General features: G+C 37.4%; 1 protein-coding gene and 1 pseudogene across 7 annotated transcripts in view; one reads left to right on the top strand and one right to left on the bottom strand.

The window, feature by feature from the left end:
* The window catches only part of MTUS1 (microtubule associated scaffold protein 1), a 134,111-nt gene that overhangs the window by 90,355 nt on the left and 26,088 nt on the right, over window positions 1-17,668 (bottom strand). For all 7 annotated transcript variants that reach the window (XM_039839294.1, XM_039839292.1, XM_039839293.1 and 4 more), the window contains one exon: window positions 2,001-4,239. In XM_039839294.1, the coding sequence (XP_039695228.1) occupies window positions 2,001-4,088 (2,088 nt within the window). In that variant the 5' untranslated portion in view covers window positions 4,089-4,239. The remainder of the gene's footprint in view (window positions 1-2,000; window positions 4,240-17,668) is intronic.
* On the top strand, window positions 15,473-15,591 carry LOC120583945 (uncharacterized; annotated as a pseudogene).

The raw sequence follows: 17,668 nt of genomic DNA, 5'->3' as shown, positions 1-17,668 counted from the left end.
GATAAACCCTGACCAACCATCTGTGAGGTGGTAGGCCACCTGAGGATTAAGTAAACTCAAGGCCCAATTTAGTCTGACACCAACAGAACACACTGAAAATGAACATCCCTCCAAAACTGTCTCATCTAAGATCCAGGGCAGATTTTCAATTCTTTGCATGTTGCTGAAGTAACCAAGAAACATAGAAGTTTGAGTAAAACATGAAACAAATGTTCACTCCTCTACAATAAGCACAAAGCCTTGTCTGTGATGGTTTGCTTTGCCCCTTCCCCACAACACATGGAAATATGTAAGAGGAATTAGTAACATTAGAGAAAATGGTGCTTGAGACGTTATCATGGGGAAAAAATAAGTTTTTTAATACCAGTTGATACATAAAAGTGTCAGTGTCAGGGCTGAAAAATGTGAGAATCTCAACTCAACTACAAGATTCCTAAGATGAAAAGTGCTTCTTCTCCATGATTTGTTTGGAACCATTTCGACCTGGTGATTCTATCATCTTACTTCAATATTACCTTGTGAGCCTGAAAAACAGGCTTTCATTCTGCACATGGGGAACATAAAGCTAAGCTTTATCAATGCACACATCAGAAAAACTTCTAATTTCAAAATTATATAGCCAATTTATATTCAAGGCAAATGCTATTTAAAGAAACTTTATGCTAGTTTTCTGGTGGTTGGAGATTAATGCACAATAAAAGTTTCCCATAAATCAAGGAGGAATAAGTGTATTGCTTTTATGTATATCTATAACACCAAACTAATGTTGATTAGAAGTACCAGAGATGATAATTTGATTTAGCAAAAGATCAAATTACAAATGATATGAGTTTCCTAAGTTTGACTGAAAAGAATTTAAAAATAAAATCTGAGTTTTGAAATGATGGGCGATCTCATTAATTTAGACATAGTTATGATATACCATTCTCCTAAAAAAAAAAAAAAAAAAAAACGATAAAAACTAGAACATCTCTAAACTAATCTAGCTCAAGAATATTAAGTCTTTCCTAACTTTGTCTCCTAAAAGGAGTTAATCCCCTGTGCAACCTGAAAATACTTCTAAAATAAGCTCTTTAACACGTTACCACACTTTATATATTTTGTTCCTCAGACCTGAGCTCTTCAAACAGATGTCTGACATCTGCCCTCTTGCCCTGGCACCTAGCTCCATTCCTGGCCCAGAGGACAGAAGCCCAAGAAAAGCCTATGTGGGGCTGAAAATACACCTAAGTTCCCACTGCCAAAATTAGGCATGAAGACGAGTACACAGGCCTAAGAGTGGCCTGCCAAATGTTTTTAAAACTCAGAAAACTAGTTTCTTCAGGCTCTTGTCAAAATATACACATGTTTAAAGAAAAATAATCTTTGAACTTCACATGAATTCTTTTTTAAATGGAACTATCTAATTCCCCCAAATATCAGACAGGTGCTACAGAAAATATACTGCTTTTTCACTATATTAAGAATAAAATGGGTTTTGTTTATTTTACGTACCAGGAAGTAACGCCTTAGAGCTGAAAGAGACCTCAGATATCAATCACCTTTGGGTCTCAAAAGATTGAGCTGCTTCTTCAACGAGAGATCAGGAGTTATTTTTATGTTGATACTGTTTACCAGCAGCTCCTGCCCTTTCTTAAATGTAGCCTAATACATTTTAAAGTTCATAAACAAACTTTTTCATAAATATAAAATGTAATCAGATGTTTAGCTTCAAATAACTAATCACACTAAAATATTTACCTGCTCTTTTAGCTATTATATTAAAAGGTACATTAATACTCAGTACCAAATACTGAATTCAGGATTTTTTTCCCCAATATGCAGGTTTCCAATTAACATTCTAAAATGCAGAAAAAAGAATTACTAAATAATATATTAACACCTGAAAGCAGATTTTGCACACCTAGTTTTGCAATATTATTGACTATCAGTGACTAATGTAATTGCTAATACCGCTGTTTCCTCCACCATTCCCTGAAGCAGGAAAAAATTTCACTTACCAAAAACAGAGGACCATACTCAAAGGTCTCATTCATAATTTCCTTTTTTAGCTCTTGTTTCTCCATTGGAGTTCCATTTTCACTTTCACCCTTCTTTTCAGGGCTAATCCCATTGCTGTTGGAAGCATATGTCATTTCCAAAACTTCTGTGCTTCCCATTTTAACAGGGAATATGCCTTTGATCTTCTGAAGGAACGTAGCCACGGACGGAGTCGTACATGCTGAATTAGCAGAACTTGCCTTGCTAACATCTTTCTGATTCGATTTCACGGCAGATGTTGTTCTTGGAACCTTGTGGGAAGCATTTTTAGAATGAGTTGCAACATGCACAGCTTGGCTAGTAATGAGTTTATTAAATTGTTGCTTATGTGTCTTGTTAATTAGGATTTCTGCTTTTGTGTCTGCATTCAAGTCAGATCTTGGTGTTTTGCCCAAAACTGTCAACTGTCTTGAGGAAGCCACCGACGAGGGTGATGCACTGGTTAACCGAGGTCTGGGTGAGACCTTTGATAAAGAAGGATCTTTGGGCTGCAATGCTGGTCTGGACATAACTTTTGCTTTGACATTCTTGAAGTTTGGTCTTGGGTAACTTATAATTTCGGTTTTTCTGACTTTGCTGCCTATAGGGGTATTTGTTTTGGTTGTTGATTTTCCTAGATTAGGTTTAGACATGTTCATAGGTACTCCCTTCAACGCTGGTACATTTCTAAGCTCTCGACTCTTCTCCACTTTACTACATTTCCCTGTCCCTTCGATAGGTGAAACAGAAAAGGTTGCATTCGTGGGTTCCAGGACTGGTGTGGACATGCAAATTGTGTTATTTGTGCTCATGAACACATCATTTGTATCCCAAGTAAATTCAAAAGGGGAAGCCACCTTTTGTCTTGATGGGCTACTTGGTATCAAGTCTACAGTACAATTTTGGGTTTCCAAATCCTTTTCATTAGAGGCAGTCTGTGTGTCTTCAGCCACGGAAACTTTATGTTCTGGGTTCAACACTTGGGCTTTACTTTTATCTAAAGCTAGCACCAGTAAAGGGCAGTCATCATCTATGAGACAATCAGACACTGTTTCTGTTAGATTCTGGCCCATTTCCTTTTGCCCATATGAGCTCTCTGAATGTGTCTCACTATTTGGTTCATCTTTGGATAAACAAAAGAACTCCTGTAATACAGATCCATTGGGAACATCCATGCAATCAGAAACTGGTGTTAGGGCTTGTATCTCTTTTTCTCCTACTAGTCTTTGCTGTGACCCATCTGTGTACTCACTGGTGACATTTCTTGAAGAATACTGACACTGATTTTCAACATCTGGAACAAAAACATCAGTTTGCATCACTACATCAGAAAATGCTGTGTAAGTTGTGTCTTGGGCCTCTGCTGCTATAGTTTGAGGGTTTTCAAAGCTGTCTCTATCATAACTCATTGCTTTCACATGTATCTTATCAGAACTGGAAGATGCATGAATGGAACAGGATAAAGATTTACTTCCACTTAAGTCAGTTGGCAGCAGAGTTCCAGTGGTAGGCAATGACTGACTCTTCCCAGTGGCATGATGTGTTATGAAGGTGCAGTTAACATTTTCCACTTTCGTGTCAAATGTTTGGTTTAACTGTAAGGCAGCTGGGTAGTCTGTACAGTTCAAATCATCATCATTAGGTTTCCACACAAAAGGCAAAGATGTCTCAACACTCTGGTCCTGAAATGGTTCTAGGGAATGGTCATTGTTAGGCAAGTACTTGGGTGCCTCTGTATTTACAACTTGTGCAGAGGGCTGACATGTGGAATCTTTATGCATATGTAATACCGCCTTACTAATAAAATCACTTGAAGACTTTTGGTGAGCATGTACATCAACACACTCAGGATTTAAAGAAATATTTTCACCAATGTCCGTAGCAGAGTTGGTTTCATAATCAACCACCATGTCATCTGGGTTGGCAGAATTCCAAATCACATTGTTGGGTAAAGAGTTTTGTGTAGGTGATGATTTTTGGTTGTATGTATATGTGTTTCCATTTTTATCACTGATTAATAAGGACTGCAGTTTATCTTCTGTCTTGTCATCTGAATTATCATCATTCATCCTGAATATTAACTTTAAACCTCTGCCATTTTATTTCTTCTTTAAATTCTTTCAAATAGGAAGGAAGGAAATATCCGTTTCCTAAGTTTTTCAGCACAGTTGAAAGTTTCTTAGTCTAAGATGCTTTGAAGTTGAAATGGCTTCTTGTTCCCTGGAAGAAATAAAATGTTTAACTCAAGTAAATATTAGAAAAATTAACAATTCAGCACTGGATTATTTCAATCACTTTACTTTTACATTTAGAACCTACAACTATGCAGATGGGCAATTATTAGCTAAAGTATCATCCCCCTTTCAAAAATACTTTTTCATTTGAGGGAATGGGCAGAATGCAAGACAGCAGCACTGTTCAAATTGCCCCTGTGACTGACTTCATATCTGAGATGTCTCCTCCCTACTCCCAGTGATTTTTGTCATAAGAGGAAGAAGCTAAATTTGACAATAGCATTCCTTCTTGTTGGTTGACAGAGTGACCACTGGTTCTAATTTGTCCAAGACAGTCCCAATTTATACCTGTTGTCCCAACAGAATTAGTAATAATGCCCTTTTCATTTTCAGAAGGGTCCCCTGTTGTTTCCATGGATAGTGATTACCAGACCAATCTCTCTGGCAGGCACAGCAAATGAGCTAAAGATGAATGCAGACTTAAGGTGTTGGCATTTCTCTTTTCCCTGTGGTCATTCCCCATCTCGAACATATTCCATTTTCAAAGTTGAAAAAAAAAGTTGTTGATCCTTAATAAAATGGTACTCTGTTGGAGATGAGTACAAAATATTGAACAGCTACTGTATGACACAGCAATTTTACTCTCCAGTATCGACTAAAGAGAAATGAAAACAAATGTCCACACAAAAACTTGTACACAAATGTACATGATTCTTAAGAGAAACATTCTTAATAGCCAAAAAGTGAAAGCAACCCCAAATGTCCATTAACTGGTAAACAGATAATAAAATGTATATGCATACAAGTGAATATATTCTTCAGTAACAGAAAGGAATGAAATATTGATACATAATACAACACAGACACAATGTCAGAACTGAAAAATATAATATAAAGTGAAAGAAGCCAGTGACAAAAGACTACATCTTATGTGAAACTATTTATGTGAAAATGTCTAGAATAGACAAATCTATAGAGATATAAGGTTGATTAGTGATTCTCTAAGGCTGAGAAAAGGTAAGAGAGACAAGAACAAAGAATGATTGCTGATTGGGATGGTGTTTCATTTGAGGGAAATAAAAATGTCCTGAAGATTATGGTTATGGTTGCACAGTGCTGTAAATATGCTGAAAACTATTAGACATCTAAAATTCATAAAAAAAAAAATCTGAAAGCTTTTGAATCCAAGGATTTCTGCAAATAACTAAAGTTTTATTATGCTTTTAGTCAAACTGAAGTGCTTAAGAAAGGCCCAAATGTTCAAGCCAGGACTGCACATAAGGCACAGATAAACATTCACTTGAATTAACTTTCTAATCCTGATATTTTATATCAGATGTCACAGTTCTGTTCTGAATAAAATAATCTGTGAGGAAAAAAAACAATGACATTCTATTACCTATAAATGTGTGAATTAAGAGTAGACCTCATTTATCTATTTTGCAGTCTTTTCTCTGTATTCCAACTTCAGTGACCTGAATACCACAGGAGAATAGAGACATGTCCTGAAACTAACCTGTACTGGAGGAAGAAGAAAGGCTGCATTTACCTCAGCATCTCTCATGCGTGTACATATGAGTGTACACGCACATACACACAGACACTCAAAAAGAGACTGAAACCTAAAATAAGGGCTGTATGGTTTATACACTGATGGAAAATGTAAATTAGTCATTTTTTCCCTATCATTCCTCTTTAGTTAATAATTACTGAAGTAACAGGTTTTTGGCTAGCACCTTAATAAAAGCTTTTATGAAACAAATTAAGATTTTTTAATCCTTGGGTATGATATATGTTCAAGCTAAATGTTTAAATCAAGAACTACATTTATTCGTTTTTCAGACGTGTGTGGAGTACAATTTCAAAAAGCATTAAATACGCTACACCTTTGTTTCCATGAGGGCCATGTAAGAGATTCTGGTATAAGCAAATATGAGCACTGGAAACAGAAATATTTACTAAAAATCATGGAAGTTACTTGTTTGTATAAACAGATTTATTAAATTCAATTGATGGAGCTTTCACTACCTGAGCATCTTCTTCCAAAGTATATAAAAGATGATTATTTTTTAAAATAACCTGCTCTGAAGTATCTTACAATAGATGACTAGATAAAGAAGCTGTGGTACATATATACAATGGAATATTACTCAGCCATAAGAAGCGATGAAATACTATCATTTATGACAACATAGATGGACCATGAGATAATCATGCTAAGCAAAATAAGCCAGTGAAAACCACATGATATCATTTACATGTGGGAAATAAACCTAAAAGCAACAAACAAACAGGACAGAGATTCATGGACATGGACAATAGATTAGTAGTTACTAGAGGGGAGAGAGGAGGGGGAAGGGGGGAGGAGGGAAGTAGATGGGATAAAAGGGGTCAAATATGTGGTGATAGAAAGAAATCTAACTATGGGTGATGAACACACAATGCAATATATATGTGCCTTACTGTTAAATTGTACACCTGAAACTTACTGGATTTCATTAACCAATACACTGTAAAAAAAAAAAAAGACAAAATACCCTGCTAAAAACTGAATAAAGTCAATGATTCATATGTCAAAAGATTTTAAGTTATTTTTAAAATAAATGTATGAAAGGATAAATTATACCACCAGTTACATATCATTCTACATTTAGGTTCCTTCTAGTTTTTCTCTTAAGAATATCACTACACTGGACATTTTTGCAATCTTTGACTTCTTTTGATTATTTCCTTTGGGAAAACTTCCTGGAAATAAAAGCATTAGTGATAGGACTTTTACAGCATTTGATACAGTTTGCCAAATTGATAAAAAAAAAAATTTTTAAAGGGCAGGATTCTTTGCAATGTATATAAGTATATAATAAATATATATCCTGAGTTTTGCTTTTAAAGCGTCTGTATTTTGTTCAGTAACGTTTCTCAAGCATTTTTCCAGGTCATTGTAATGTAAAACATTCCTAATGGTTGTGAAATTCCACTAAAGTCTAAATATTTTAGATCTACAAGTTAGTAGTTTACGAAGAGTATCAAAAATAAAGAAATTATCAACCATTCAACTTTCATATGACTGTTTAGTACACTTGGTTTTATAATTTTTTTAATTCACAAAAACAAATGAATTCCAAACCTGCTGAGAAGAGCTATCTAAAAAAATAACACTAAAAATGTATTCAGAAGAAATACCTGAGACCAGTCTTGATAGGAAATACATATATTGAAGTCTTTTCTACCTTTGCAGATGGAGCAAAGTATTAATGGTACAGAGATTTGGATACCAAAAATATTCTGAAGTTCAGCTTATCAGTTCCAAGGTTAGTTAGAAGGCCAACTTCACCATCATTAAGGGAAACAGCTTCGAGTCACCATCACTATGAAGATAAAGGCATGAACGGGAAAGGGTTGACCTGCCTGATCTCAGGAATTCTGTCAATAAAGTTAAAAAGTTAGCCATCTTCTCTTATGGCCAATTTCATTCCTCTCCTATTTTAAGAATAGTACCTAAATTTCTACTACATGCTAGACTTATTTTCTGACTTATTCTCACCAGACCCATGAAGCAATGCCTTTATATTTCTGTAATTGCAGTGTAATTTGGAAAGCCTCCAAAGTTACTATCTTAGGAACTTTTTTATTAAAGCATAATCAAAGAGTTTTAAAAAACAGAAAAAGGTTGAAATAAATCGTCCTCACTCCAAGGGTTAATTTATCAAACTGTCTTTTAATAGCATTGTCTACCAGAACAAAGTAGAAGTAGCAAAGTATTCTTTTTAAGAGAGCCATTTGGGCAAAGAAAGAGATCTTTTTCAGAGAATATTTTGGACAAGAGAGAACAAATTCCCAACTTATTAAGATTTGAGAATATAATAGGATAGCTCCTCTTGAATAAAAAGATTACCAAAATATGCATTTCTGTAATGATTTATAAAGTTAATTGATAAATATGTACTGAAAGAAATGGTGAAAAGAACTACTAGTATGAGATTTTAGGTATTTAAACACCTTTATAATAAGTAAGGTTATTTTCTAAATCTTAGCTTACGAAGAATGATTGTTTATTCCCCAAAGACAAAAATTCCATTATTTCTTACAGAGGATACACCCCAAAAGTTGAATCATTATCATATTAAATCATTATCATATAATTGAATTCATTACCATTATAATATTAATACTAGAAGACATTTTAGAGATCCAATTCAAACTTCCTCATTTTACAAATGAGGACACTACTCTAAGAAATAAGCTGCATGACTTGGTCAAATTAGTTGCTAGTAGCAGACTACTATTAGATAATACTATAGTTGTGTGCCTTATTTGCCAAGTGAACCATGAACTCAGTAGAAGCTAACACTTCAGTAGGTATCTTCTACAGCCTCCAATTACCTGCAATACCCAGCTCAATAATTTGAAACTTTATACAAGTAAACTTGCTACCCCACTTGATAATTATGAAATAAAAAATATGTTCTATAAATCATATGTGAAAACTAGTTTCATTACTAAAGAACCCTAATCTTACTTATTTATGTCAGTATATGGCATATTAGTCTTTTAAGATTTGAATACAAATAGTTATAATTTATAGCTTTAAAAAAAAATCATGTCAGTCTTTTTGAACATTTTTAAGAATTCACAAATCACAACAGCTCAGCTCTCTAGGTTTTAAAACCCAAACTATCTTGACTTTAAAACAAAAAAGACATATGCATAATATCTAAGCAACAAAGTTTATATTATTCTAAAGAAAAAAAAATAAAGCAGTTGACAACAAAAAAAATCATCGACATGTTTTATTGTTATTCTCATAAATCTCTAGGTCCTGTAAAAACCATTCTGGGTAGTTAACAGTTTTACCCCTAAGCCTCATCATATTACTATTTTTCACAATCAGGCTTAAATTCTTAAATTAACTCCTACAATCTATCTGTTGCAAACTCAGCCTCCTCCAGCACTGAGTTTAGTAAAGAACATCGTATCTGATGTTCAATTAGGTACAAGTATACCTAATAATTGGCATTCAGGTTCCTAAGAGCATAAAGAATTTCTGCGAAGCTCTTTAAACAGGAGGAAAACTGGGATGGTCTGGTAGATTTCAAAAGGAAGGCTATGGAAGTGCCACAACAGAGTTGGACTTTAAATTATTTAGAAAACAAGTAGAAATCAACTGGATCTCATGTGTAAAAATGCAGACTGACTCAGTAGGTCTGGGTGGGGCTTATGATTTCATATTTCTATGCATCTCCTTGGTGATGTTGATGCCTTGGTCCATGGACTGACCGCCCTTAGAGTAGCCAGGATGTAGCAGAGAGTTCTGAGAATGGAACCTGCCTCACCAAGCGGATCAGTAAAATTGGTGGACTGTCAGGGCCAGTTACCTTCATATCCAACTACGCAATTTGTTACTCTAACTAAGAGCAGACTTTCCTTAACTTTGAACCCTTAATTTATGCTTTTGCATTTTCTGCTCAGATAGCTAACACTGCCTTTATAGAAAATAAATGGAACTTTTAAGTCATGGAGAATATTGCTTCTAAATCCCACTTGTTTATTCCTTCCATGTAGAAGGTGTTCAGTTAATATAACATTCCTGTCCTTTTTCTGTCCTTTTACCCAATTCACCCAGGAGAAATAAAGTCACTTAATGCAGCAGTCCCCAACCTTTTTGGCACCAGAGACCGGTGCTCCTGTGAGAATTTAATGCTGGATGACCTGAGGTGGAGCTGAGGCGGTGATGCTAACACTGGGGAGCGGCTGCAAATACACATGAAACTTGGCTCCCTGGCCCACCGCTCACCTCCTGCTGTGCAGCCTGGTTCCTAACAGGCCATAGACCAGTACTGGTCCATGACCCGGGGGTTGAGGACCCCTGACATCATGGATTCCATAAATTTAGGAAGAACTAGCTGGACAAGGACTAGGGTGAGGTGACGGTGACATGTGCCTCAGGTACTAAATTTAAGATAGGATCCGTAACAGTGCCTGTTCAGCCACACTGACACCTAAGGCAAAGGGAAAATTCAGTACTACTGACCCTGTCTTTATTTTTAAATTTTGGTATTGTGTTCTTCATGGCTTTCCTGTATTAATTCTGATTTTAAAAAATAATTCATTAAATGGTATTTACCTTGATCACTGAGGTTTTGAGGGGCACCCCTTAAATTCCTACTCTGAGGCGAGTGCCTCACTCACCTCCCCGTAGTCCGAGCCGTGCTGCCCTCAGACAACACGAGCTCCAGTCTCCCTAGCAGGTGAGCACCCTGTTTCTGCACTGCAGTGACTGGGTAGGTCTGTCTCTCAAACACAGTTGTCCTTCAAACTAGCCTTCAGCTATAATTATAGATGAAATCTTATAATTATAGCATCTGTAATTATAATTCATCTACAATTTCATCTATGATAATCTATCCATCTTTTTCTTATTTCTCATATGTTCACAACCAGAAAGATTAAGAAGGTAAGAATAATATTCAAAAGAGTTAACCAATCTTGAACATGTGTTGGCCACAGCACTGGAGCAGAGACCCAGAGACCAGGCCCCTGGTGAGCCGGGCATTTACCTTTCAGCCTGGATCATTGGGGAGGTCCAAGGAATCACCCAGAAAAGGCTGCAGTGGCTGTAGCAACCCAAGGAAGCACATGGGGCTTCGGGCAGTGGCCAGTCACAAATCACCGATTCAGGAGAACATATGTATTTTAACAAGCAGCTCAGCCACTCTGAAGAGCAATCTTGAATTATTTATTGGGCCTTCTCAAAACTTTAACTATGTTACCTAGACAATAAACCATGAGAAATAAATAAGGAGTAAAGTCTGCAGGAACAAAACACATTTGGGGTAACCGGAGCTTCTGTCATGGACGAAGTGGTCAGCACTTTGGTTCAAGGCATAAACCAGATGTTTTTCACACTGGTGGTCTGCAGCCTATATGCTGCAATCCAGCTCACTTTTTCAGTTGGGATGTTAGTTTTAAATAACACAGACTGAGCAAAAGACTAAGCCTAAAACTAAACCTTCAATCTGAATGGGAAAATTTCAGCTCATGGCAACTTTGTCCATAGGTAAGTGGCTGTTTCTACAGGAGAACTGCACATGAAATGTTAAAAAGGCCCGGGGCTGCATATCTAAAACAGAGCCATTTGGGCCTTGGCACAGGGAAGGCTTTTAGCAGGCAGCCTCCTTGTGCAGGCTACAAGACTAGACCTTGAACTACCCCTGGCAGTTGCACTGAGGCAGCAGAGGCCTCATCTGACACCAGCAAGACAGCAGAGAACCAGTAGGCAGGCACCAGTGAGGCACAGCTGCAGCCACAGGGAAGAGTCTTCGCAGGCCCTTTTACACATTGGTGGTTGACATAATGTTTATTGTTTTGAAATGGCAAAGCAGAAGGCTTCTGCATGCTCTATAGAAAACTAAAGCGTTTCTAGCCTTGAGTTGTTCATTGTAGGTCTGGTAGGCCATGTTAGATGAGTTACCCAAATTCCATCCAACATTAGAAGATAAAGAAGAAATGGCAAATAGGGTAGGCTGGAATTGATGTGGCTCTTCCTGTCTCAAGAGTCGCAACACCTCCCACCACCTACCCACCGACCCACACACACAGTGTTTCCAATTAGCATTTGTTTGGATAATTAAACATTAGGGATAAATCTCCCCCTAGGAGGTAGGTTTCTTAAGTAATTCCAGAGCAAGAGGCAGCAGAGGCTGCTCTTGTTGCACAAACCTGAAAATGCCTGCTCATGAGTGAGCAGAAGGCGTGTCACCAGGCAGAGCCCACCTGGTGCAGCACGATGGTCTTCGGAAACACTAAAAACTCTTTTGGAAACTAGGTTGTAAGGATATCATTTTCCCCTGCATTACTGTAACGGTGCTAGGGGACTGGCCCATTTTCAAAGTAGTGATTGGGGGCAAGGGGCAAGACGTAGTTCTGTGATCATCTATGTCCTCTTTACACACTGTTTGCTGAACTAATACGACTTCTCAGGCTTTGCAGTTACATGGGAGGGGTAGGGGTGGAAATATGTTCCAAGACTCCCAGTGGATGCCTGCAACTACAAATAGTACTCAATCCTATATATACTATTTTTCCTGTACACATATACTTATGCTAAAGTTTAATTTATAAATTAAATGCAGAAAAATTAACAATAATAAAAATAAAACAATCATAACACTATACTATAACAAAACTTAATTGACTGCAGCCTCTTTCTGATGACCGAGATGGCTACTGACTACAGGACAGGAGCATCTACAGAGGTGAGACATTTGACCATGGGACGATTCAGTCCCAGATGGGATGGTGAAAAATTTCATCACGATACTCAGAATAAAAGTCATAAATTATTTATTTCTGAAATTTTCCATTTAATATTTTCAGACTTCCTCTATAATCTTATTAACCAATGTCGTCCCCAACAAATTTAAAAAATATATATATTTTTGGACCACAGCTGACCGTGGGTTACTGAAACCACAGAAAGCAAAACTACACATAAGGCGGAATTATTGTACAGCTCCCTTCATAGAAAATTAGCGCATTGTGCAAGTCCTTTTATAGGTTGACTGCTTGAAATTCAGAACACTGTTTCCATTATTTAAAAAATACACATAAACAATTGTTAGGTTCTCAGCCTATAGATGACACTTTAATCTATAACGGAGCAAAACTCTTGCCCAACAGTACTGCTATTTCCCCTAGAATTATGTGAAATACAACCAGTGTTGCATTTGGGGCTTTAAAATGTCAGAAACACAAATCCTTTGCCATAGCCACAGCCTTAACAGAAATCTTTTCTCCTATCTCTAGTGGGCAAAGTGGGGACAGTAATTACTCTTTACCCAACCACTCACAGAAAGTGATTTCTTGTTCTCTGTTGCCCAGATGGCAAGGTGCTCTCTATCCTCACTCCCCTCACCCATACCTGTACCCCAGTTCTGCAGGCAGTGACAAGAAAGATTAGACTCCCTCCAGATTTCTCTCCCCCTACTTGTAGCAGCAGTAAAAGTTAAAATAGTCCATTTCAAGGATGAGCAGAAGTGGAAAAAAAAGTATTTGAGGTAAAGATCTTGGTATAAATCCAGAAGTACCTTTACTTTGGGAGAAGCCTACATAGGTAGCAACTAACAGTTCAAAGGCTTAGCAATAATGGAAAGAGACTGACCTTTTTATTATTAATGAGGCTAGTTTGGAACCTTAACTACTAAAGAGGTAAAGACCTTGGAATATAAGCACTTGCTATACTACCCCTCAGCACAGGCTGTTTTGCTACAATAAACTTCAGTGGCTAGGGGTGTTGGGAAAGAGCCCTGCTCACATCTCTGGTCAACCAGGACCCAGAATGACTGGAGTTTCATCTCAACAAAAACTTCCACTGTCACCAGACACTGGGACAGGACCACAGCAAAGTTTCTACTCATCTTAAAGCTTTTGCTTAGAAATGATGTACCTCAGTTGGGCTCGTATTTCACCAAAGCAGGCTATAGGACAATACTTAACCTCAGGAAAGCTGGGAAGTGAAATCTTACCATTTGCCCAGGAGTGAGAGAACCAGAAATATATGTGCAAAGAATTAAGGTAGTAAGGGAAGAATTTATTTCCATTATGAACTAATGTCAACATTCAGTATGGGGTTCAGCATACCAAATTGGGACCTTCACTAAAATCTTCCATGAGTGACACTATAGTTCCTCTGCCCAAATCATACCATTCTAGCCAAGATCATTTATCAGTGATTCACAATTTTCAGGGAAGAAAACAGGGGGGGAATAGGAATAAGTGAAGGCTTCTGTCTGTCACCAGCATCTGATTGTTCTCAAAACGTCAGGTGGTTTTATTCTCAAAACTAACTGTGGCACAGACTGGCTGATCGCCAAACTCATTTCCTTTTTTTCCTCCGTGAAACTGAAAGCACAGTCTATTAGCAAAACCAAGTCTAATCAGTATCAGAGCAATTTTAAGAACAAGATCAGAAACTTGGCAACTAATGGATAATTAAACATCCACAGAGTACCAGATGCCATACGCCCAGTACACAAGTAATCATCATCCTTGATTAGCCACTGAAGAAATGGGAAACTGTATCAATCCCACCCATTTCAAAGGCCACATATAAGTGCCATTCCTTCATGAGATTTCCTCCTGTTACTCCTACACAATAAATGTCAGTGTATGACACTGACATTTTAGATTATACCAACTAATAGCAGCCAATATGACTGTTGCGCACAAAAAGCTATTCTAAGTGACCGCTGTGTTCTACGCCTAGATGACAAGCAGCCCATTTGGCAGCATAAAAGTTGAAGATCCAATAAGGATGTCTCCAGGAAAAACACAGAACTAATAAACACTGGAAAGTTTTAACCAATTGAAAAATTGATCTGAGAGAAATCCGAGAGTGCTTTTGGAAGATGTAAGCTGTTCTTGCCAGATATTTAAAAAAAGGAAAAAAAAGTAAATAAAAAAAACCAAACAGCTGTACAAGAAAGAAAGCAGCGTCACTTGGGTCAGAGAGACTATTCACATAGTTATATATTTGTTTAAAATATGGAAGTAAGTAAAAGATTGGAGAGGAAATACGACTGCCTCTGAGGACAGAGTAGGCTGTTCTTTTATATAATCCTTTTATTAGTACTACTTGCTTCTTAAACTCTGAGCATATGATAAGAATTAAAGAATTATGTAAGAGGATTATTTTGAACCTTTACTATCTATCCTGTTTTCTGCTTCCATTAAGAATCATCTCACCAACTGCGTCTGCTATCTTAGTTCCTTTTTAAAGCCTAAATAGCTTAGCTCATCTCTATCTGAGCTTTAAAAAAAGCTCAGAGTGAGACTACAGATAGGGCTCTGAAGAAACTGGCATACTTGAGCTGCAAGTGGCCTTTTTCTGAACCAAAAACTAGTGATTTATTCAGCTACTGCTCTATACTATTTATCCTGATTAGTTACTTGAACCTGCTCACTTGAAGCCAACATTTTTCTCCTGCTAACTTGAGCCACTTTGGAGGATACCTATGGAACTTCAAGGTCAAATGTCAAATTCTGCTCTACCTGTATGTCAAAGTGAAGTTGTCTTATAAAACACATCCTAATATAAGAAACATTAAATGCAAAAATGTGTGTCTTAGACATGATGAAATACAGCAATTTATTAAAACGAAGCTCAACACTTCAAAGTCATTGACTCTCAGCGTTAGAAGAGACCTTAAAAATGATCTAGGGTCTACGGCCATGCCACACTGAATATGCCCGATCTTGTCTGATCTCAGAAGCTAAGCAGGGTCGGGCCTGGTTAGTATTTGGATGGAAGACCACCTAGGAAGACCAGGTGCTGTAGGTGTTAGGGAAAAAAAAAGATCTATAGAATCTTAACGCTAATCTGACATTTAAATCCTCTTAGACTATAATTAACCAAATCTCTGCCTACTCTGGAGAACTTGCCATGGTTTTAGGCAGTTCCTACTCACCGCCCCCCACCTCCTGCACCCCACCCCGCCCCCAGTCTAGACACTCCCTGTCCAAAATACTATAGTATTGGGGGTTCAAAGTCTAGCCACAGGACAGAAAACCTGCAATAAGTGGCAAAAAAGAAAGACAAAAGTTTATTTCTGTCTCATGCAAAAGTCCACGTAGGTTGTCTAGGATTAAGGGACCTAGCTGTCAGGGACCAGGCTCCACCTTTCGCATTCCTCTTCTGCAAATTACCTCAACCGATGGGCCAAAATAGCATTACCTATGTTTCATCAGTAAGGCAGAAGAAGGGTGAGGAAGCAGCAAGTATGGGAGCTACTGCATAGAACACCACATTTATGCCAATGGCCACACCTGCCTGCAAAGTAGGCTGGGAAATGGAAACCAATACAGGCTACCTTATCCAGCCATACTTACAACAGATCCAATGCCTTACTCTACAGAGAATTGCTCTTCACTAATAAGAGACTGTAATAGATAACCTCCATGGTTACCTATTACATTTCAGTAGAGGTTTTCTCTAAACCAGGATGCTTTAAACTCAGATCCATTCTCAAGGTACCTTGCTAGACTTGGGAAAAGATCTTTAAAACAGATGGTCTTTTCTTAGTTTTGACATAGATGATGTAGTTATGACAACTATGACAGTGGGCTTATAGACCCTAAAAAATAGTTCTGGATCACTCCGAAGCATTCCGATGTAACAGAAAAGTTTAGTTTCTTCTCAAAAAAAATTGGTCCATCAAGATTGTCAGTCTGGTTTTGCTTCTTCAGTGAATACAAGTTCTTAATGTGATTAATGGAAGTCACATTTTTGTATCTTGGACTAAAATTTGTATTCAATCTAAAATTACAGACTGGTAAAAATAACAAAATAAATACAATTAAAGATACTATCTGAAACATGTATGTGATGTCTACCATGTGCTGGGCACAGGTTCTGGGGCTGCTACAGACTGGATTAGAAGCACCTATGTAGGAAGTGAGACATAACAATGAGTTAAGTGCCTAAGGAAAGGAGCAATATACACAGAAGTAATGAACAGACCACAGTTGAGAGAAGATTTACGCTTGCTTAGGAAGGTCAGTGGAACATAGCAAGCAGAAATGGAGGACCGGCGATGCAGCCAGAAGGAACACACTGTCTTTGAAGTGTGAAGCGATTGGAATGGTTGGAGACAGAAGTGGCCACGGGTGGGATAAAGGGCAGCAGACGGGTAAAGCTCAAGAGTTTGGATTCTATTCTGAGAACAATGTGAGTCTGCCAAAACTGTTAAGATGGATACTAACTCTTTGGTTTGGCTGAAGTGTGGAACATGTTCCAGTGAGGGAAGACCAATGGCAGGAAATTGTAGGAATAGATCTGAACTAATACAGCAGTGGTGAGATAGAAAGGAGACGAAAAGCCAGATGAAGATGAAAAGATTCACCTCTGTGTCATCTGCACTGAGCAGTGGAGAGCCTGGCACACAGCAAGTGTCCAATACATAACTACTGAAGTAAACTTTATTTTAAAAGACTATTTCGCTTATATTCGTTTTCGGAAGAAAGCTACAGCAGACAATTTACAGAAAGCTGCATAAATAATCACATCCTCACTATACAAAAAGGATTTAAGCTGTTAGCATAAATTATAGGAGTTTTATAATATTTTCTCTCTTTTTAAAAATAAACTAATACGAGTTTAGGACACTAATTCTAGGTGTGCTAGGTGCTAAAAGGATTTTTACGCATTCCAAACAACAAATAAAGGAGATATTCAAAGAATGATTAAGAGATACAGGTTAAAATGGATCATTTATTAAGCATAGAGACAGATACTATTTAGCTTAATCATCCAAGGAAAATAATTCACTTCTTTCTGAAATACAGAAACTTAGTTTTTATGTGGAAATACTACTCAACAATGAACACTATCAAAGAAACTTTGTTTATGCCATGGTAAA

This window comes from Pteropus medius, unplaced genomic scaffold (genome assembly GCF_902729225.1).
Source record: "Pteropus medius unplaced genomic scaffold, Ma_sr-lr_union100, whole genome shotgun sequence".
In the NCBI taxonomy this organism is placed as follows: Eukaryota; Metazoa; Chordata; class Mammalia; order Chiroptera; family Pteropodidae; genus Pteropus; species Pteropus medius.
This window is presented reverse-complemented; position numbering and strand designations above follow the sequence as displayed.